Source organism: Nilaparvata lugens, chromosome X (assembly GCF_014356525.2).
Source record: "Nilaparvata lugens isolate BPH chromosome X, ASM1435652v1, whole genome shotgun sequence".
In the NCBI taxonomy this organism is placed as follows: domain Eukaryota; kingdom Metazoa; phylum Arthropoda; class Insecta; order Hemiptera; family Delphacidae; genus Nilaparvata; species Nilaparvata lugens.
Genome location: NC_052518.1, coordinates 23,440,155 through 23,464,967, shown reverse-complemented (window position 1 = coordinate 23,464,967; position 24,813 = coordinate 23,440,155). Strand labels below are relative to the sequence as shown.

Below are 24,813 nucleotides of genomic sequence, written 5' to 3'. Positions count from 1 at the left end.
GTCATTTCTCAATTAGGTGAGCATGATTTCATTGTATGCTTTTTGTTAAAAATGTAATTCTCTAATATATTTAGGATAACCGAGCATGATCAACTCAATAACTGAAAAACCTCATTGTATTATTTTAGACAAATGTGAACTCTTTATTTAGAGCTATACATTTGAACGATCATACATATAGATATATATATATAACTACTTAACGAGCTGTCAAGTTGGCAACGGTAACAGCAGCTGGTAACATCTTCACATGTTTTATATTTACCTTTCTTGGATCTAGTTGAAGCCAATGCTTCCATTTTAAGACCTATTCCAGTTAAAAGCGGTTCTTCCAGTCTACGACTGTTCTCATGATTTCTAAACCTCGTATAGTAGTGCAAGAATCGATTTAGCTCTGTGGTCTGTTGATTTCTAACCATAGCCTGAAAAATATATCGATAATCAAAACACCGTAACACAACTTTAGAATCATATGCAATATTTCTGAGATAAAGTGATGAAATATTAGAAATTGTCTCCAAATTAACAATTAAAGATAAAGATGGGCAAAGATTGAACAATGTCTCTAATTTTATTTTATATTGCGGATGATGCCTACTTGAGAATTTTAAAAGTACGAGTGTGCAGAGGAAAGTGCAAGGGTGATTTGATGAGGTGATGAAACGTTCATGCCTACCGGCGGGATTCCAACTCACGACCAGATAGCGCTAGCAAACTGCACTTCATGCAACGTTTTAGTCATCTCTGCTATCCTGGCCAGCACATTATTCTCACGATTATAATTTTGCAGATTGTTATATGTACATTCTCATCTTATCTTTTTGAGCGTTTAGTTGAAAAAATGTACTATTCAAATTAAAAATGTATAATTTTTTCTGGATTGATCTTGACAGGATGATGTGGTTTACAATTTTTGCATGATAATTACATGGTTTACGATGTTATTATTTATGATTATAATCTCATTCCAAGTTTATGACAAATTACTGATGATTCTAGACATAAATAGTGAGTGTAGCAGCAACAAATTACCTCACTGATGAGTACGCCCTGTTTTTCATCTGCTTTGTGAACGGCTTCAAATCTGTTGCAACGGAAATAGCCACCAGTTGTCGAGTTATGTCGTTTCCAGCTTTCCAAGCATACCCAGCAGAAATCGTATTTGCACTACAGAAACAAAACAGTACCCTATTTCACATTCAAATATTCAGAACAAAGTATATTTGATAAAGTATAACAAAGTAGAGTAGTATTATTCAAGAATGGAAAACACAGAACATGGAATGTATTATTGTAAAATATTACATGAATTACTTTGTAGTATTATTACAGGGCCTGTTACAGCAAAACATGGGTCGCATTTTATGTCGTGTTGGATGTTGGTGAAGTATCTACTGCCAGGAAAATGAGTTTTAGTACTCGTTGAATAAATCGGCCAAAGGTCAACTCGAAATATGCCATCTAAAGCCTTTGTTTTCACGTTAGGCTCTAATTATTGTTGATTGAAAATTATAACTTAAATATGTACATTATCATTTTGACTGCATGTTGCTTTTCTGGTCTAATGACAATAATTTTTTTCAAAAGTCTTCTAATATATGAAGTATAGGGTGTCCCACGAAGAGGTTTGATTTTGTATTACCTACCCATTCATGCACCGAACTTTTTTAAATTTTACACAGTTTACAAAGTAGGTTCCGAAAATATTCTGGGAAAATTTCAGCACCCTAACCTTCATAGAAACACAATTGCGGCATATTGAAAATTTTACCAATTCGCTCCCTAAGAAAACTACTTTGATGAGTTATCATCTGATTTGTTTACTTCGTTGCAGTAGTCTTGGCTCATTTGGTGGTACCAGAAATGGATCAAGCAACCTCTCAACAAAATCGTGCTCCACCTCATTTCGCAAATCATGTCAAGCAATTACTAAATGGCAAACTTTATAGCCGTTGGATTGGTCGTGGAAGTGATTTTTTAGATTGGCCACCCCGATCACCAAATGTAACTGTTTGTGATTTACTTTTATGGGGTTACTTATAGGAAAAAGTTTATAGCTTCAATAATGATGAGGAACTAAAACGATTAATAGAAGAGGAACTTCTCCGGATACCGCAGAGTTTCTTTGTAAGAGCTTACAAATCATTTCTTAAGCGCTGTTATCAGTGTGTTGCTGTGGATGGATTTCAATTTGAATAATTTTTGACTCTGGCTGGGTTTTTCATTATGCTATGTTCTAGTTTTTTTATTTAAAAGTCATATTGCCCTAGAGTAGCAATAAACATATTTAATAAAACCAGAAAAACACCTTTTTAATGTTCTTAAAGTATCGTTTTTCAATATGTCGCCATTTTGTTTTCACGAAGGTTAGGGAGTTAAAATTTTCCCAGATTATTTTTAGAGCCTACTTTGTAAACTGTGTAAAATTTGAAAAAGTTCGGTGCATGAATGGGCACGTAATATAAAATCGAACGTGTAAATCTCTTCGTGGGACACAGTGTATATGAAGAATAGGATTGTAGATTTTATAAATCGGTTTGCGTTGGTTACCTTTGAACATTTCATATGATTGCAGCCTTCACTCTTCTGTATGGGGGACTGGCAGTTGGGACAAGGCTTGGAGTTGGTGACGAGCCACAGGCAGTTGGCTGCATCCTCATGTTCCGATCTCGAAGAGGCGGATAGTTCTTCTGGTCGCACCTCCGAGATTTTTCCAAGCCATTTCTGCCACTCGGAGCAAGCACATGGAGCGTGAGCTTCGCCCAAGCACTCCCTATAATTACAAAATAACATATTTCATTTTCCTAACAAAGTTATTTCGTATGGCTTTTTGTTGGTGGGGAGTCCCTTGCGGGAAGGTCCCACCTCCCTTGAATATTAAGGCCGGCAATGGACCTTACGACTGACATACTCCAGCCGGTACCAACAGTTTAATGTGTTCATACGATAACACGGGAGTGATCTGGCTAAAAACTTCTGACCATATCTGACTTTCTACTCGTTTAATTAATGCATTCATACAAACACAGATCATAGATTTGACGACGATAAAATGTATTATTGATGCAAGAGTCTGTTCAACAAGCAAAGCTGTAACTTTATTCTAATACTGTAGTATTAATTAATTGATTTATAAAGTTTACAATTTAAACATATTAAAATGCAGATAATCAATCAACTTAGGATGAATAACAGCTGATCATATTAAATAATCAAATCTTTTTCTTAACTGATATTTCTTTCCAAGGCAATATATATTTCTTTCATCATTGATGATCATGTGAAGATGTAAATGATAAGACGGATCATTCTGTTCCCAAAAACAGCTGATCGTGAAACTTTTCCGTCGTACTTACCAGCAAAAGAAGTGCCCATTGCCGCAGTCAACTGCATGAGACGTGCGCATTTCAGTGGCTCGGTTGTGCTCAGTTTCCGGAAGTCTAACTGCTCTTCCACAGCCAGCCATAGGACACCATTTTATGCTACGATTTGTCTCCACGAAAGCCTTAAAAATTCAATAATGAGCAGTTATAGTTAGACATCTTGAGAGATCGGACTCCCCTTTTTGAATTTCTATATTTAAATGGAAAATTGGAAATGAATTGTATTGGTTAAAAAACATGTATACAATACTATCTCAAATTTCAATTCCGAACATAAAAAGACTGTTTTTTAATCATTACTTTTTAACAAAAGATATTTGAAAATAAATAACATGATTTACAACACATTATGGCTCTTTAATTTTATTTTTAAACAGAACAATGGTGATTGTTGTTGAATTATTAGAGATCCGAAAAAAGATGATTTACAAAAATTGATATGTATCTTCAATTTCACGTTTGTGCGAAAAACACAAATTGAAACTGTCAACCACAAATGAGTGTTTTTTATTATTGAAAAGAACCACAACACAACTGTAACGAAACAATGGTTTTTGTTAGATTATTTATTTGTTTTATTTTTTCTCTGTCATGTAACTCATGTCAGAGGTATTTATTAAACATTTACAATATGGGAAAAAGTCGTTCACATACTTGGATTATTTTCCTTAAACTATCATGAAGCATCACACTATAAAGTCTATGAAATAAAGTATAAAGTAAGAATAAAGGTAGATATAAAGTGATCCATTATTAGTTTATTATACTTACTTTAATGTCGAATTGGAGATACCTCCGAGCAATATTTGGAGGTACCAAACGCTCTATAAGTTCAGAAGGAACCAATATATGACAGTGGTGTGCGGGACATAAGATTCTATGTTCTCCTCCTTCCTGTATTTTGCCAGTCAAGTACGATTCCCAACAGTTTGAGCAGAACTGGTGATCGCATGTCATTGAAATTGAAGGCCAGTCTTCTTTCGCAATCTCAGAATAGCAGATTTCGCACTGGGGAAAAATTGTAATCAGACTTGAAAACTACTAAACTTACACCTAAAATTAATACTGTGGAAACAAATGCAGAATTCTTATGATTGAATTAGTATTCCAATTAGTAATACTAATCAGTATTGTAGATTGAATAAATCACTCAACAGTCATATTTAAAGAAGGTCAAGGAAAATGAATAAGTTGTTTGACTGCATCTCTAAAAACACTCATGAAGTATTTATTAGAAAGTTGAATACGTGGCTACTTAAAACCTCTTTTTATACTATTGAAGAATTTTTGGAGCATGCAGATATACATTTTAAATTTACAAAACTGTACCATTTCATCATGTAATATTTTATAATGTGTACAAATTTTATGTATAATATTATTGATTAAGATCTATGTTTTTATTTTTTAACGTTGTCTATACATGCAATTGTTAATGACAATAGAAATATTTGATTTTGCTTTTCTTTGATACCTGATACTGTTTGCGGTTTCCAAAATGCATTGTATTATTTTGAATATTTATGTTTATAACACAATTGCGACTCCAACTCTTATCTATGGGAGTGAGAGTTGGATTCACACACAAAAAGTAGACAGCAAGATACCAGCTGCTGAAATAAGATTTTCAAGGAGTGTGTTCGGCTGCACCAGGGCAGGTACAATCATAAATAATAAAATAAGAACTGCTTTGTCTGTAACACCAGTACACGAGAGAACTTCACAAAATAGAACAAACTGGTGCAGTGATTTGAATAGGATGCCTTCAGGATGAATTCCTTTTAAAGCCCAACATTATGCACCAACTGGAGAAATAGATTAGGAAGGCCAAGGAAAATATGGGTACCGGAACAGGTTAATTATCAATAGACCTAATACTGAAGTGAAGAAGAAGAAGAAGAAGAAGAAGAAGAAGAGAAGAAGAAGAAGAAGAAGAAGAAGAAGAAGAAGAGAAGAAGAAGAAGAAGAAGAGAAGAAGAAGAAGAAGAAGAAGAAGAAGAAGAAGTTTATTACTTATTATGTCTCTTATGAATAAATAAAATCAAAATTCCAACGCTAGGCTATTATTTATTTTTCCAGCGTGATTAATTTCCACTTGAATTAATTTATTATGATTGGAATAATTAGAAAAGGTACTTCAGGTAGATTACCGAGTATGTCTCAAAACAACAAAAAATCTAATCTAGCCCTAAATATCGAAAGACTTCTTCAAATCTTAAGGTGCGTACAGACTTTCGCTCTGCTCCGCAACCGAACGTCACTCCAGCAGAGCGATTGATGATCGACCGGCGAGCAACAGTGGTTCGACCGGGGAACGCGAGAAGATCTAACATCTTCCGTAACGCTCATGATGGGTGCGTGGGCGGTGCGACTGTGGTTCGATGGTGGTACGAGGGCAGTACGAGGGCGGTATGAGGGAGGAGCGTGCTCGGTGCGGGTTGGAAGCACGAATATGTGTACGCAGCTTTAGAATAACCAGTGTATCATTGATGATTGGATACATTTCTATACGGCTTGGGCAAAAATATTAGTGTACAGCTTTAATACTTGGATACTGTGAAGTTTAATGCTATTAATAGTTGAGTTTGGAGGTGTTCACTCAAATACCTTCAAATTGAATGCAAATACACACAATATTAACTATATATGACAATACTCAAAGTATCATAGAATCAATAATACTATATGAAAATACTCGCAATATAATATGATAACACAGAAAGTATATGACAACTCGAAATATGATAATACTGACCACTATAAAATCACCCATCTCCTCTTCTTCATGACTACCTCTCATTTGCTCGTCTTTTGGTTGAAGTTCATCATCTTCCTCTATCACTTCCTCGGCTTTGTCTTGGAATCGGTCGTCCGGATAGAGACCTCCACAAGAGGTGGAGACGGTCTCGCGGTCGTCTGCGGTTGCGGTCGCCGTCTGGTAGACCGGAGTCAACGCATTTGTCTGGTAGGCTGACGGTGGCGGTTTGACACCGGCTACTTGGCAGCACTTCACTGCATCACGGATCCATTTTTCTAGCAGGCATTCTCGGGACCATTCTGCAAATCGGATACACTCTCAATTCCATCCTTATAAATGTAATCGCCTTATATGCATAGTAATATACTTTATATTAATATATCAAAATACTATACATTAATTCCCCTTATATGAATCAGTTGTAAAATTCTAAAATTGGTAGTTAATTTTTAAAAAAGGGGCGTTTAAAAATAGGAAAACTAAGGAAAGTTGTGATGAGGCATGGGGTCTAAAAATATATGTTTTCTATGAACATTTTTTTGTCAGTTGAGCACCGAGGTGGTACTGGGATTCACTTATTGCGAGACATATCAAGTCTTCAACTGTGTATCGGAAACAATTTGCTTACATAGTACCTGATCAGTTTCTTCCAGAACTAATTAAGAAAGAAAACACAATATTACATATAAAAATATAACAGAGGCAGATTTACTAATCAGAGCAGCGCTAATAACGATGACGTTTATGATAATGGTTAATGGTGAATTACTGTGGTCCTTAGTTGGCCTATACAAAATTAAAAAAAAAGGAAATATGAAATGAGTACATGGAAATTCTAGAAAAGACTGAACTATCAAATTACACTTTTTGAAGTGTTTACACCGATAGTAACTTCTAATCACGTATTCAGCACAACAGAAAATTTAGATCTGTCAGATTTTCAACCTACTCATTTATTTCATTTTTGTATGATTTATTAGTATCTTTCTATGTGAATAACTTTCAAACGGTTTGAGATATCGATGTTCGGTTTTCGCCATTCATTTTCTCTTGAAATGCTGTATCGAACTCATGTATCATATGACCACCTTCTCAATTAAAAACATGAAGTTGGAATCAAAATGGCGGTTCCAAGATGGCGGACAAAAATTTTTATCCGACAGAAAAGTAGTATTTTTATTCAAACAGGATCCCCAATCAGACCTATCGTCAAATTTCCCTTGTAAAAGAAATATTAAGCTGTTTACAAACTTTTCACCAACCTGTATAGTTGTCGCTTAGGAATTGGAACTTTGGATTGATGCGTGTTGCATTACACAATGCCTTGTAAGGTTATGTGAGAATTTTTTTCATTTTATGTGTATATCAAAATTAGGAATTTGACAAGAGTTCTTGATATGAAATTTGTTTTGCAACATGGCAAGTTCATTTTAATTTGATAAATGTTCGCAGTATTCCATGCAAATAGAAAAATTGAAAATAAAAATTCATTTTTATTTATTGTTTTCTACCGTTTATTGTTTTTATTTACCGTTATCTCTTAGCAGAGCTTCAGCAGTGAACAATGGGATATTGAGCATGTCAGATGTCTCGACAAGAAGTTGGTCTTTGGCTTCTTGCAGGTCCTGTGTCCTCAATCCACTGTACACCTCATCACTACTCTCATTGCAGCCATAAAGTTCCACTTCATTGACAGTATCGCTGCTACTATCATCGGCCTACAAATTCAAATTCACATTCATTCATGTTATTCACAATATTTTAAATTTGGAAGAACTTTGAATGAAAAAAAAAAATATATAGGTACAGTATTGAGTGAACAATGCTCAAATTAAATGAAATTTTAATGCTCTTGGTGACGGTTGCACAAAAGCCGGTTGAATTTTAATCGTGATTAATTCCACGAGAACCAATCAAAGAAGCCGTCTTATCAAAAAGGCCTTCTCTAATTGGTTCTCGTGAAATTAATCACGGTTAAAATTTAAGCGGCTTTTGTGCTACCGGGCCTTGGAATTCAAATTTTTCACCAACAATTGAATGTAGAAGTAATTCTTCTTAATTATGATAATTTACAATTTGATGGAATAATTTTAATTGATTAGTCAATGAGAAAAAATAATCATTTACTCTATTAACAATACACTATCTAAAATCAAATGTACATGAGAAGTACTGTAGTACAGTCTTATGAAAAGGTTTTGTTGCTTGTTACTATTTTTGGAAGAAATTTGTTAATGAAACTGTAGATTTTCCCTAGAAAAGTTCTGAGTTTTCACTGGATCCATTGAGTAGTCATGACAAATATGCCTCTATCTGACACATCTTATCAAGCAGGCTTGACAACAACGTTCCCCATTTAATCAATACTGACGATCGAAAATACGATACGTATTGTAACAGACTTTCTTGATTGGGTTCGAAAAATACCAAAAAAAAATTTAAATGAGCCCCGGCAAGAATGGCCCATTACAAAACTGATTTGTTTGTCAGAATCGCAGGTGGCGTATGAATAATCACACCCTTGATTATTTCAGTAAATTTGGAAAAATAAAGTCAATTTGAATGACTTAAAAAGTCCCAGTCTCGATCAGGGGCGATCAGATAAAAAAAAATTGTCATAGTGTGTGAATACTTGAATGTGATCAGAAGTTACTTACAAAAACCATTTTCGACTCTAAGAGACGAGCAATAGCATGATTTTCAGCTTTGACAGCAGTGTCGCAGGGTGTCATTTTGTCATTATTCTCGAGAAACAGTGGAGCCCCAGCTGCTAGCAGTAATTCTACGCAGCGCTGCAGTCCAGAGCAAGCAGCTGCATGCAGCGCACTGTTACCATTCTACAAAACAAACATACATTATTCCTTGATCATTTCTATTCAATTTCACATTAACATCAATGAAGACGGGAAGCGTTTGAAGGCACTGAGCCCCCCCCCCATCTTCACTGTATTTTGTTATTGAATAGATTAGTTTTGTTGGTTCAAATATGATGGAAAAAGTGGAACTTACATGTTTATTGAATAACTTGACTTGATATTGACAAGCACTGATTTATCGAAACATTCTTGAGGAACTACTAAACCACAAACTCTCTAGGATTAAGGCCCGTATGCATATACTCGGTTTGAACGGAGTAATGTCAGTTGTTCGTTTAAACCCCGAATGAAACACATTATGATAAATGCTACCATATCTACAAGTAAACATAGTTTATCATTGAACGTAGTGTTAGCATATGGCCCTAAAGTCTACTAGATAAAACTGGTACAACTAATGAGTTGTACAAGTTATTTTATTCATATGGATAACTATCATCACCATCACTAATCAACTTACAAGTTTAGTTAAGTCGGGACTCATTTCAAAAAAGCTTGACCTTCATATGAGTAACTCGTGCTTAAAAGACTCATTCTGTCTGACCTGCACACACGATTCCAAGTACAACCATTTGAATATTATTATGTGATATTGTATAACGAATGTTCCATTTTCATTTTGAACTGCATACTCCCACAAGCGAACAAGGTTTCTCCTCCCGCTGGTTAAGTAGCATTCTTTAGATCATTTATATGTTTTCTTCCGCTTCAAATAATACAATATGGTTTGAATATGAGATGTGAACTTAATCCAACTTCTACACTGTCAAATTGTAATGAAAGACTGACTAATTACTCAAGTTTAGAAATATGTCCTCACCTGCTCTAGAACATGGGTTTCTTATAGTTGAATAGGTTTATTTCCGAAAAAATCCAATTTATTTTTATATTTGTAGTAAATTTCATATACCGTATTGTATTTTTGAATATTTTGTGAATTTTATTGATTAGATTGCTTATTTGTATATTAATGGAAATATTTGTATGTAAAATATTTCACTACACATGTAATAATTGATTTATATTCTTTGGTAGAAACTTACAATGCAAATTACTATTTTTAAATCAAGATAAAGATTAGTAATCACCAAAAATAAATGGAAGATTGCTGCATTTATTTATTAATTTTGAAAATAATTACCGAATCCTGTGCGTCGACTTGAACCTTCTCCCGCTCTCCGGTGCTGAGCTGGCATCCGCGCCATTGCAGCAACAAAGCCACACACGCCGCTCGCCGCTCCTGCGACGAAAATGTCTTCCGCGCGCCCACTTGGCACGCTGCGTGTAAAACGCTCTCATTCTTGCCATTTTTCTTGTTCGGGTTGCCTCCATGGTCGTTCAGGAAAGTCCTAGACAATTTGTTCAATAAATAAGCAATGGTTACAATCAATCAGGATCATTCTCAAATGAAAAATCAGTAGTGAAATAACACCGTATCTCAACAAATAAACGGTGGTGTTCATTTCAAGTTGTTCAATTCAATTGTCCCAATTGATAAGAAGAATAATATTTTATCTATCATTAAATACAGATTTGTAAATTAGTATTTGCCATTATTTTGTCGTTGAACCAGAAATAAAACGAAGTATTTTTCATTATCCAACTATACTCTGAGTGCAGATAGATACTGCTTTTGGTGAGATATAGTGATATTTATCCATAATAGAACACTAGATTATTGTCTAAAAATATCAGGAATTTATGAAAAGTTAGATACATGTTTGAACGCCTATGGTGTTGAAACTGAAGATGACACCGCAGGTGTTGAAACATGTATGTAACTTTTTAATAAATTCGTGATATTTTCAGACAATATTCTAGTGTTGCATTATACTCTGAGGAAAATAAGTTGAGACCTAAATGAATGGTTTCAGCGGACTCAATGTTCTGGATAATTTGTTCGATAAATAAGCAATGGTAACAATCGTTCAGGGACATTCTCAAATAAAAAATCAGCGGCATCAATGATTCAGTAACATTCTCACATGAATAAGCAATGGTAACAATAATCTAGAAACATTCTCAAATGAATAAACTGTGGTGGAAGTTTTTAATATAATTGTTCCAACCTATAATAATAATAATAATAATAATAATAATAATAATAATAATAATAAGAAGAAGAATATTTTATCTGTCATTGAATGCAGAAGTTACAGAATGCGCTCTATTATTCGTCATTGAACCAGCAATAAAACGAATCATGTCATACTGACAAACCGAGTAAAATAAGTTGAGACTTGAGCTTCCAGTCAACTAAATATTTTTGTTGACTGAACCTATGAAATCAATACTTTTCTCATACAAGCCAATGTGACTGAGTATACTTCAGATATCACTGCCTTTTCAATCAATCCTGCATTATCACATTGAATATATTCTTCCACATAGACTTGCACGATAATGAAGTAATTTAAATATTTGGGCAACTGGAATCTGACTTCTTAACTTATTTTACTCAGAATGTAGACACATTTTAAACAATACCAATATAATATATATATATATATATATATAATATATATATATATATTATATATATATATATATATATATATATATATATTTAGCAATAAGACATCCTCATTGATTGTATTTTTTATCATAGAAAACACTTTCTTCAAGGCACTGGGAGATTACTAATGATTGATGCCAATAAAATTGTCTCTATCATTGTTTTACTGTACATATACAGATTCTATAATTATGTTATTAAACTTGAATTTTAAAAAACACTTTTGAAGTGAAAATACACTTACTTTTGTAGTGACGATCGTTTCGACCTGTTGTTGGTCGAAATTTTGTCAGTACCGCTTAGTGTCGCTCTCAGCGCGCTCATTTTAGTTAGTCTACTTCAGCCACTTGATGTGTTAACATGTATTTTTTGCAAATAAAATTTCTTTTTAAAAACTGAGTTTTAATGAACGTGAACGTGTTTGGCGCCCGAACAGGGACCCTGAAGAGTTTTACGTGAAAATTTCGTGAAAATTGTGCTGTTCATTTAACCGCCAGTTTATATTGATCAATTATCAATCACAAGTGATCGCGGAAAATTCGAAAGTCGGGGTCGCAACTGATATGAACCATCATCGAGACCGTCAAGTGGAAGAGTGACTCATCAACACCAACAACCAACAACCACCATCCTGGGGAAGAAAGGCAAGAAGGATAGCAGACCAGACCATAAACTTCTTATCGATTACCGGTCAAGGTTAAGATCGTACCTGGCTCTGGCTGCAGCTGTATCCAACTCCACAGTTCAAGGTAACACGTCTTCTACATCTACAATCAGTGACAGTAATAGTGAAGATAACAGTGAAAGCACAATGGATAACCCCCTTATTTCAAGACCAATTGCGAAACATCACCTACACATAATACCTGAATATACAGGAAACCCAATAGAACTACTTAGCTTTCTCGAAGTTGTCGAAAAATTGAAAAATGACTATTGTAATAATCGTATCGCGGAAGCAGCAGACAATCATTGGATTCTCCTTCACTATTGTAATAACAGATTACATGGACCTGCTAAAGATGTAATCCTCAACAGTACAGTAGATGACCTCTCAAATTTGATTGATGTTTTGAAAAACAACTTTGCCGATAATAGGACAGTAGAACAATTAACTATGGAACTGCTTGCTATGAAATCACACCAAAAAGAACACCCTATTCAATTCATAAATAGACTGCAACAAAAAAGAACCGTGATTATCTCAAGACACAAACTCGATGGACTAACTGGTCCAGTTCTTGAAACTATCTCATCTCAGTTGGATAAACAAATTGTAATGATTTTAGTCGAAGGAATCAACCACCAGCTTGGAGCTCACCTACAAACGCTAGGAATCAAAGACCTCAGTGATGCAAGACAGGCTATTATCAATAAGAGTAGTGCTTATTTGAAACATTTAGGATTTACTACTGATGTAACACAAATGAATCAAACTGTCAGTAAATCTGAAGGAAAACAAAACTCGTCAAATTCCAATCAAAATTCGCATCCGAAAAATTTCCATCAGTTTCAAAACCAAAACAATTCAAATCAAAGAAACTTTTCTCAATCTCAAAATCGTGATTTCAATTTCAATCAGAGAAATTTTTCTCAACCTCAAAATCATTTCAATCAGAGAAATTTCTCTCAGCCTCAAAATAATTTCAACAGAGGACAATCCTTTCAAAGTAGATTTCGTAATGGGCAAAGTTTCCAAAATCACAACTTCAATCGTAATCCAAATGCAAACTTCAATAATAACAACCAAAATTTGAATAAAAAATCAAACGATGTGAGCATGAGAACAGTTTCCAACTTTCAAAAGTTTCCAGTTCACAATATTGAATCTTCTGAAAATGAGTTTTCCGAATTTGAAAGCATGAATGCTAGAATGAGTTCTATGGAAAATGCTGTAAGTGACCTTTGCGAGAAAATGAATCATTTTTTAGAAGAAGGCTCGAACAAAAGATAATAAGACCGTCTAATTCTCCGTACAACTCTCCCTTATGGATTGTGCCGAAGAAACATTTCCTGATGCTTCAGGAAAACGCAAAGTTCGTCTTGTAGTAGATTATCGGAAATTGAACAACAAAACTAAAGATGATAGATTTTCTCTCTCGAATATTGAAGACTTGTTCTCAAAAATCGGTCGAGCAACGTACTTTTCAGCTATTGACCTTGTTTCAGGATTCCATCAAATTGAAATGGAACCCGAATCAATACCAAAAACAGCTTTTAGTACTGAAAATGGTCATTATGAGTTTCTCAGAATGCCATTTGGGTTGAAAAATGGTCCACCTCAATTTCAAAGGACAATGAACTTGATATTTTGTGATTTACCAAATGTTCTTGTATATCTTGATGATATTATTATATTTAGTGATAGCTTACAAGAGCACATGAAACACCTGAACGTTGTATTCAAACGATTGAAAACTCATCAACTAAAAATACAATTGGACAAGACCGAATTCTTTAAGAAAGAACTTCTATTTCTAGGTCACATAGTTTCGGAAAAAGGCATTCAGCCTAACCCTGAAAAAGTAAAAGCAATAAAAGATTTTCCCGTTCCACAAACTACTAACCAAATAAAACAATTTTTAGGTTTGGCAGGATACTACAGAAAAATGATAAAAGGATTCGCTAAAATAGCTCAACCTTTAACTAACGCATTGAGAAAAACATCCACTATAAACCCAAAAGATCCTAAATTCATTGAAGCTGTCAATTTTCTGAAAGAAGCAATTACTAACGCACCAATATTGCAGTTACCTAAATTGAATGATCCATATATTTTGACAACAGACGCATCCAATGTAAGCTTAGGGGCGGTCCTTAGTCAAATGACTGACAATAAAGATCTCCCAATTTCATTCGCTTCTAGAACACTCAATCCCGCTGAACAAAATCTTTCTACTATTGAAAAAGAAATGTTGGCAATAACTTGGGCAGTGAAACATTTCAGGCCATATTTGTATGGAAGAAAATTCACCCTAAGAACAGATCACAAGCCACTCCAATGGCTTCATTCTCTAAAAGAACCAAATGCTAAATTAATGAGATGGAAATTGTTAATGGAAGATTATGATTACACCGTAGAATTCATAAAAGGTCGCTCAAATTGTGTTGCTGATTGTCTCTCACGGCCTTTCAATGTAAATATGATGGAAAGTAGTGATGAATTTACAGGTTTTGACGATTCAGAATTGTTCCCAGGCTTTCCCGCGGAAAATAATGCGAACAATTCCAACGACAATGCCAATAACAATGATGAGTACGATGACATTGATATCAATGATCTGCTAAGATTCCATAACAATGAAGCTCCTCCGTCGGTGAGTGAAAGTGTATTGAATGATCTTGATGAACAAATAGGTAACAATTCGATAGTTACTGCAAATATTGATAATATTAATGAAAATGATGTGGAAACTGGCAACGAAAACCTTGTAAATAATACTAATAATGATAATGACAATGACTCACTAATGACACAACATTCTCAAGAAAGTTCAGATGATAGAATAGGTATAATGGACGAAAATAGTATCATAAACACTGAAGCAAACCAAATAGTTATTTCACGAGGTAAAGGAAAACCCCAATTCAAAACGATCTTTAATAAAAACAGAATAATTTTCAAATACAGAGACGCACGTGACATTGGAAACAACGTAGAAGAAATACGAGGGAATTTGAAACCTGATACTGTGTACGGTATAGTATTTTCAAATAAAAGTACATTGTTTGAAGCTCTAAAAACAGAAATTCTAAGTTCAATGACTAATGAAATTGTCAAAATAGTTCCCAACATAAAATTCCGAATCTACAAAAGAATAAACGTCGACATAACTGATGTAGATGAACAAACAATGATAATAGCTCGATGTCATGAAGACAAAAACTTCCACAGAGGAATTAACGAGAATTATAAACAAATACGTAAAAACTACTATTGGCCCGCAATGCACAAAGACGTAACCGAATTTGTAAATAAATGTGAAATCTGTTTGAAAACCAAGTATGAAAGAAACCCAATTAAAACTAAATTCAAAGTAACTCCCACACCTACTAAACCTTTCGAAAAACTTCAGATTGACACTTTCACGTATATTAATATTAAAATCCTCACAATTGTCGATTCGTTTTCTAAAAGACTTTCCGCCTACACATTGAAATCAGCTAACAGTATCGAAATAATAAAAAATCTAAACAACTATCTTTCAGTTTTCCCAATTCCAAAATGCATTCAAACCGATAACGGAATAGAATTCAACAATGCACTATACAAACAATTCACTGAAATAAATGGTATTGAAACTTACTTCACCACACCTTATCATCCCCAATCTCAAGGACTAATAGAAAAAGCACACTCGAAAATTAAACTCGAAATTAGACTCGAAATTAAATTCCCAAAATATAGTGTTGAACAAAAACTTCGATTAGCTTTGCGAACCTATAACAATTCGATAAAAGATCAATTCAACTTAAGCCCAAATGAACTAACTTTCGGAATTCAGAATTATTTACCAAAAAATCAATATCAGGATAATCCCGCAGTAATCACGGAAGAACTTGCTAATCAATACTTCAAAGAAATACAAGCGTTGAATGATGCCGTTTACAAGAAAATAATCGAGGAAAACGAAAAACGAACAGAAAAATGTAACAAAAATAGAGAGGAACCACCTGAAATACCAGATAGGATATTCATCATAACCCTGAAATTTCACAAAAATGTTCCAAGGTATATCACAGCTACTAAGGAAGGTGATAGGTTTAAATTGAAAAGAAATGTAATCAAAATCCACCCTAACAGAATGAAAAGGTTTCGTAAAAAAGTAAAAGATAATCTAATTGTTGCAGATGAAGGCAATGACCATACTTCTGTTTTTCCTGATCCCAGCAACGTTGACGTACAGACTGACAGACTTGACAAAGACAGCAGGAATAATTCCGATTAAAATAGGACAATCTATGCTCATTAACGACACATACAAAGTTATCCATTTTACTAACATGACTGACCTTAAAATACAATCTTTGAAATTACAGACTCATATTAATAATCTGCAAGTCGCTTACATATCCTCTGACATTATTGAATCCTTGAAGAAAATTCCACTCAACCAATATTTTAAATTAGAAATGATTTCTGAAAATAAAAATAAAAAGGTAAAACGTGGACTAATGAACGGATTAGGAAATGCTATATCATGGTTGACAGGACTTATAACTGCTGACGACAAAGAACACCTCGACAAAGTTATTGATAAAATAGAAAATAATGAATTACATCTTGTTAAAAATGAAGAACATAATTTTGAAATGAACCATGAGTTAATTAAAAAATTTAATTTTGATGTTGAGCATATTAATTCAAATAATAAAGCATTAGAAAATATTACTAACGAAACTGCCAATATTGTCGAAAATATGCAAGCTGTTGACTTAATTACTTTGACTATACAAATGTTGGATGATGAAATAAATGATGTTGTTAACTCGTTGATGTATTGCAAAGAAGGGAAACTTCATCCATCAATTTTGAGCTTTGATGATTTTCGTAGGTTAATTAATTATAAGAATTATTCATTAGCTAGTAGAGATTCCAGTATTTTATGGGAAATTAGTAATAGCACTTGTATTTTATCGAAATCTGTTATAACTTACATTATCCATTTACCGAAATTAAACGATTTATTTGAAAAATATGACCTTCTGTCTTATCCTGTTGAAATGGAATCAAATGTTCACACCATGAAATTAAAAGAAAAATCGATATCTGTGTCTCAAAACAAAAAGCTTGGAAACTGACCAATTGTCAAAAATTCTCTTCTATTTCTTTTTGTACTTCAGGAGAAATTATACATGATAACTGTATTTTGTCTGTAGTAAATAATAAGGATTTGGATAGTTGTGTAAGAATGGAAATAATTAATGATAGACCATTTATGAATTATTTCGAAAATTGTAATTGTATTTTAGGATATAAGTTTGATCAAATTAATATCAATAATGGCACTATAAATACTCCCTCATCTTTCCTTATCAATCTGGATATCAATGATAAAATGACAGATGTAAAATTACCGTTTACTTCAGTTACCACATATGCACAAAAATTAAGTCATGTACCAAATAAAATTCATACTAAACTTATCGATTTGAAAGATGTTAGTAAACTTGATATTGAACCTAGAGATTTTGATTTTTTAAATTTTGAAGATTCTCTCGTCCTTAAGACACGCCACATTGTAATTTTTGTTTTAAGTACATTTATACTTCTTGTAATTTTGATAATCGTTTATTACAAATTTAAGAAGCCAACCAGTGTACTAAATTACAGAATTGATACACAAGTACCAATATCATCAACCCCTACCATAAGCTATATTGTACCACCTAGAAATTAGATCTAAGTTAGTAAACTTTAATTTGTAACTTCATTTTAATTTTTGTAATTTTTGAGTGTCCCAAATTTATTTTTCGGGACGAAAAAAACTTAAGGAGGGAGGAATTATGTAAACCTAAACAATTGATGTGCTGACTACTATTTTTGTCAGTACCGCTTAGTGTCGCTCTCAGCGCGCTCATTTTAGTTAGTCTACTTCAGCCACTTGATGTGTTAACATGTATTTTTTGCAAATAAAATTTCTTTTTAAAAACTGAGTTTTAATGAACGTGAACGTGTTTGGCGCCCGAACAGGGACCCTGAAGTGTTTTTCATGAAAATGTAGACACATTTTAAACAATACCAATATATATATATATATATATATATAATATATATATATATATATATATATATATATATATATATATATGTATGAAAAAGTATGGGTATACAACAGAGTAATTATGTTATTGTTCTTCAAAAGTGACTTCCTAAGCTGTATTATATAATATTGTGGTACTGCTCTTATTTTCTAAATTATTTGTATTTGTAAGTAAGGAATTTCATGTAATTATGATGTTGACCATAAAATGTAACATTATAAAAAACTTCCTATGCCTATAAATGAATTTCTATCTCTATTTCTACTTCTAACTGCCTGAAGAAAGTAATGAAAAATGAGGAATTGCTGAAATTTGTGACTTAAAATGTATGATTCTATGGTCTAGTCATACATATATGATAAGAGTTACCAGGACAGAATTTCGTCTTTTAAAAGAGTTTCCCCCTGCTTCAAGTTAGATTCATTCTCATTCATTTGAATCGGATTGTAATAAATGGTAAGTCATTACTTGTATTTTCAAAGTTTTTCTCACAAACACTTTTGATCCTGATTATCCATTATTCATTGTTCAGCATTCAATAATTTGGACATTTTTTTAAGTTTTTTAAATTTTTTCAAAAGTTTTTCCAATTCTGAATTTTCGAAAATGAAAAGTCTCAATATTCTCTCTCAGTATACCTCTGATTTTGTATATGTAAATGTGGGAGTTGAATCAAACAAAAACTGTTAAATTCAAACGATGCAGTACTTGGACTCCAGATTTAATGAAGTCATTATTGCAAGGCTACATGTCATAATGTTAGAATGACATGTGTAAAATTGTTGATAATGTTTTATGTCATATTGTTAGTAAACATATGTAAATTTGTTGATAAAAACACATTTTTTATTGTAATCGAAGATTTGAAAAGTAATTAAACAGCTAAATAAATGCTGATTCGAATTTTATGAATATTGGCATCACCAGCAAATACATTTCAAGTTATTTCAAACATGATATAAATAATAATTAGTTACCTTAATAAATGTTTCATTCCGTGCTTGGCAGCATAGTGAAGGGCTGTATTATGATGATGGTTTTCACCATAACTCAAATTTGGGTCTAAACTTTTTCTTAATTCCGGTGAACTTTGATAAATCTGAAATAATTGAAAAAAATCGATTACAATAGTTTTATTGCAACGTGAACTAGTACATAAACTAATAAATAAAAAAAACCCTAGTCGTGGGTACAGCACGATCAGAGAAGCTTGGAAATTTTAGTTACTAATAACTTATGAAAAGTACAATTATTTACAAAGATACAAGGAATTAATTTATATTGAGAAAATTTGGCCCGTATTATATGGATATATGTTGGAATGCAATTACTTTTGCTCAAGTTCAACTTTTTACATTTTAAAAAAGTGAAGTTAGTAGTAGTTCTATATCCTGATAGTCATTGAAGGAAAAATATACATACATTTCTAAAGGAAAATTGATCATCTGTGATGTAGAAATTTCACGATGATTTGAAACATTTTCTGACAAAAGAATAGATCAACTTACTACTGTCCCACTGAATTGGTGGCAATCTCTATAGTGAGATGCAAGTTTTATTCAGTATCTTATTAAAATTGGATTATTATCCTTATCTGTAATTAGACAAAACTGATAACTCTATCCTTTTCTAAATCTGCACCGTAGCCAAGAGTATTTTCTAGGCTATGAAGAAATAAAATAAACCTAATAAACTACCAAAGCATTTGATATCAATCATGAAAGTGTATAATTGAACCAATATATAATTTCTTGATGAATATTTGAGAGAATATTGATTTATTGTTTAACAAGAGTCAACAATTAATATCAGATAAGATATAACGAGATAACTTGGATCACAAGTTCACAACTATCTACAAATATAGAAGGCGGTGGAGAAGGAAGTGTGACAAGCTCACTCTCAAATGAAATCTAGACTCTAAATCGTAAATCTCATTTAATTGATCTAATCAATGAGAATAAACAAAATATTTTTATTGCTGCAAATACAATATCAATATTTGATAGGTGATGTAAGTTCAACGTTAGTAAGGTATTATTCATGGTCTAGTGAAATATTGATTGTTTTTTTGTACTATCTGAGAATCGCCGATCGCATAAAAATCAGCAATAGAAAATATATGCCTAGGGGCCTATAACACCTAGGGACACGAACCGCACCAAAACTAACATGATATCAAGTTGAAATAATTGAAAGTTTTTGAAGAATTTGATTTCAAAGTTTATCACATTATTTCTCTTTATATATTATTGTATCATATTCATAGCTTAAGGATGCACTGTGAGAAAAAGAAAAATATTTGTATTATTTTATAAAATGGAAAATAAATTGAATTGAGTTGAAGTTAGCAATGGCTATTATCAGTTTTGTAGAAAACTCATTCAATTTAAGAGGATATAATTCAGCTTGCAAAAATTTCATTGTTGTTTATTCGTTATTGGACTCGCTGCCGACGAACAAGTTATCTTTTAATGGACTGGTAGTTCCTTACATTAAATCGATATTGTAGAATATATTTTATGTTTGAAGGAATTTAACGTTATTCACTGACATTTACCATCAGTATATTTACAGTCATATTTTATGTGGATTGTAGAATAATGTTAAATATTTCAAAGGAAATAAAGTGAATTACTTAGTGATTTATTCAAAAGAATTTTAATAGATAAGGATAAATAGTTCAACTCACTTGCATAGCAGCGAATTCATCTCCATGTTGAATGTACTTTTTGAACTTGGACGAGGCACTGCCCATTGTGAGCAGTTGGGGGGAAGCGTTGAGGAGCCAACAGCCCTTGACGTCAAGAACGGTTCAAAACATCGAAGCCACGAGTAGAAAAAGCTCCTTCGACCTGATAAGGCATCGGCTGCCCCATTCTCAACTGCAACTAAGTCATGGTTGGAGCAAGGAACGGAGGCTGTTCTACCACACACAGCTCCCACCTCATAACATGAATGAGTTGATGAACATCTATGCATCTATGTCACCCTCGAGTCAAATCGAGACATTGAATCGGGCTGACAGTGCATCCACGTTGATTCCGCAACTGGCATACTCGAAAACATCTCACTAACCTTCTCCTCCATTCTCAGTCAATCATTTCATACACTCTCAAAGTCGAGAAGAAATTTCAATTCTGATGACCACCTGCAAATAAACAGACAACTATAATAGAATACAATTATTGGAAATATATGTTTATAAGTATGTAAACAATAAAAATATAATGATTATTCATTGTTAATAGGGGAATTTGTCTACACCACTAAAAACCATTATGTCAAGGCAGTAATGTACATGAGTATGTCGATTAGGAAGTCATTTGTAATGATTTTTTTTTGTTTTAGAGAGATTGCACCATTACAAAAATCTAAAAAATGTAAATAAATATCTACTATGATTATGATTTTGTTTTTCATTACATAATAATGAAGAGCTCCTCCTTTATTGTTTCAAAGGAAATACAGTATAACAGAAAATAATATGAACTATAAGGTACGCAGAACCGACTAAGCAGTTTAATTTTATTGTTGTGTAACCGCCCCAAATGGGGGTAGAGATCTATAAATTCTAAAGGTTGAGTAATGGGACTGGACAAACAACAAACTTTTGCGTTCTATTAAGCTTGTAATTTTTATTGACTGAACTAATCTACTAGAAATTTCATCACAAATAATCGAAAACATTCTATTGCATATTCTATAAGTCAAGAAAACTATCTTTAAAATTTTGTTAACTTTACGTCTGGAATTCTAACGGTTTACGATGGTAGCGTGAACTTTACTCATTTCTCTACTTCAAATAAATAAATAGGGACTCGGTCAATCAAGGGTTTTCAGCATGAGCTAGAAAATATAATGGCACTAACAATCGTTCAATTTATACGTCCATCACTATTGGCATTTTCACTACACTAGGATGTTCCCACTAATATTTCCAATAAAAATTACACATTCACTTCAAACAATTAAAATACTTCAATTTATCCTGCGATGGGAACTAATGAATTTTAACAAATTTAGACAACGAACAAATTCAATAAACACGTTCAATTTGGGCCTTTGAGGTCCGAGGCTACTTCTAGATTTTCAATGTGTTACCGGCCGTGACTTGATTGGAACTGCTCAATTGCAAGCAAATTATGTTCCTCTTTCACCAACGAGACAACGGTCCACGTGGAGACGAGCATAATTCCGTGGGAAAGGAAAATAATGAAAGTTTGAAATATTCCCAAACACTCGTGTATTTTCCATCGCTAACGGAAATACAGTTACGTGAGAATACATCAACCCTGCATAAAATTGGAGTCTTCCCGGAAGCAAGTTAGCAAAATCTTAATGTGAGAAAAAAAATTTCTCACGATAAAAATTTACACACAAAATTCAGCTACAAGATCACTTGTCTCATTGTTGAAGTCTTAATTCTACACTTTTCTAAATGAACCCAACATAAATTTATTTCAATATTATAACCATTACCTACAGTTGCATCATAGGCTGGTCACTAACGATAGGACATGTATGATGAGCATGAGTCATCAGCGATGGGCTTCGAACAAAAACAGCAGTTTGACAGAAACATAAAAAAATCGAAGATACAAAAACCTAAAATTGTGTTCGAAGCCTTTCGCTATGATGACATGTATGATGACAATGTATGACGACATGTGTGAACGCATACATGTTCATCATGTATGTCCTGTCGTTGGTGGCCAGCCTTGGGGCTACAAATTTTGCACATGGTCTATATTTTATTCTAATAAATGAAACCATTTCACTAGTCGAAATCGTTTGGCCGGTGCTCATCATGGTTTTGCTGTACGCGCTTATAACGAAAACAATAGGCCCAAATATGTAATCTGTACACAACGAGCTTTCCGACGGTAGAGTTCAACTTTTCACGCAACAACGTTGTTCCTCATGCTAGCACAATTCATTGCTTGGTTTGGCAGTGTTGGAGGGAACTGATACTACACAAAACCTAACCCAACCTAAAACCACATACAGAAGTCAAATCCTTCAGAAAGCCAAAAAAAATTCAGATGGTGAGAAAAGCAGTCCAATGTTCTGCTCGTTGTTATTATTATTATTATTATTATTATTGTTATTTCATCGTATAAAACCGCATATGATGAGCACAGCTCAAACGGTGTACGACATGTCAAATATATCAAGTATATGGTTTCCCTCCATTGAGGGAAAGTTTTTCATTTTACAAAATCGTCTGGATAACTTCTGATATCTAGGATTTCAATGAGAATTTCTCAATGAGAAAATCTCATAACATTCTCTTAATGAATACGGGCAGCATTCAGTCAGTATATCTTTAAGAGCTGTATAAAATTGACCATGACTGTCAACACTCTTAAGTTCATCCGTCAAACAGTTGAAAATTCTGAGCCCAGCATAATGTGGTCCCCCCTCCAAGAGCGAAAGTCTATGAGGGTTGTGTTGCATTGGGTATTCATACTGCATTTCGATTTTAAGGTCATCTTTTAATGTTGCTGAATATTTATGCCCAGAAGACTGCTCTACACAGGTCGAATGTCATTTGACGGTTTGGAAGAAATGCTTCCGAGACGCTTTGTCTCCTTGAGAGGTAGTATTGAGTCACGAGATCTCAGCATTTGCGTCTTCTTTCTCTGAAAATATCAGAAAAGGTTTCCAGAGACCACCCTCACACTTGAGCAATATTTAACAGCGGGTCATTGACAAAATGAATGCCGTGTCATGGTGGATGACAAGAGCTGCTCAAAACTTCAGAGATGTCTTCATGTATATCTTAATTTCATTGAAATTTCATGAAACAAATTTTATTCATGTTGAATGAAGCACATGTTCTGTGATTGCATAGTGAGAGGTAGTAGAATGATGGATAGAATTTATTACGGTACTCACACCCTGAAATATATTTGAACTTGAAAATATTTTACTAGAAAAAGTTAAAAAATAGTTCTCACATTATCATCATTGTAATGTATTGAGAAAATATTATATTAATTGGAACGTTGCTATGGATTTGGAATAAATAGTTCAGTTCTTGATCTGGCCTGATGGCATCAAGTTAATTTACGTATGTATTTTCTTGTATTTGAGTAAATAAACTATACTTAACAATGGCAACGAGGAGAAAATACAAGAAAAGGAAAGGAATGAAGAACTTCAAAGAATTGACTACAGAGCTTAAAAGGATTCAACGGTAGTTCGTTCCCTGGATTTGGGAAAATTCCCGAATTCAATATTCACTCGGAAGATTGGAATAGGCTTTTTACGAAGAACTGAACTATTTATTCCAAATCCATAGCAACGTTCCAATCAACATATGATTTTCTCAATACATTACAATCATTAACGCTTCACTTTGAAATATAATACTGACTTGTTTCCATTAAATTTATCACTAAATTTGTGATACACGACTAAATTTAAAGGTGAATAGCACAATTACAAATTACATCGACAATACAACAACTGTGGCAACTCAGGAGCTACCGCACTTCCATCGCACATAAT

General features: G+C 33.3%; 1 protein-coding gene across 6 annotated transcripts in view; it reads right to left on the bottom strand.

Annotated features, from left to right (window-relative positions):
- LOC111051560 overlaps positions 1-24,813 on the bottom strand; it is an 84,333-nt gene that overhangs the window by 49,287 nt on the left and 10,233 nt on the right. For all 6 annotated transcript variants that reach the window (XM_039443034.1, XM_039443037.1, XM_039443035.1 and 3 more), the window contains 11 exons: positions 20,990-21,448; positions 19,275-19,396; positions 10,159-10,366; positions 8,799-8,978; positions 7,673-7,859; positions 6,139-6,440; positions 4,155-4,391; positions 3,357-3,505; positions 2,551-2,773; positions 1,033-1,167; positions 266-422 (listed from right to left, as the gene is read on the bottom strand). In XM_039443034.1, coding sequence (XP_039298968.1) covers positions 266-422; positions 1,033-1,167; positions 2,551-2,773; positions 3,357-3,505; positions 4,155-4,391; positions 6,139-6,440; positions 7,673-7,859; positions 8,799-8,978; positions 10,159-10,366; positions 19,275-19,396; positions 20,990-21,055 — 1,966 coding nt within the window. In that variant the 5' untranslated portion in view covers positions 21,056-21,448. The remainder of the gene's footprint in view (positions 1-265; positions 423-1,032; positions 1,168-2,550; positions 2,774-3,356; positions 3,506-4,154; positions 4,392-6,138; positions 6,441-7,672; positions 7,860-8,798; positions 8,979-10,158; positions 10,367-19,274; positions 19,397-20,989; positions 21,449-24,813) is intronic.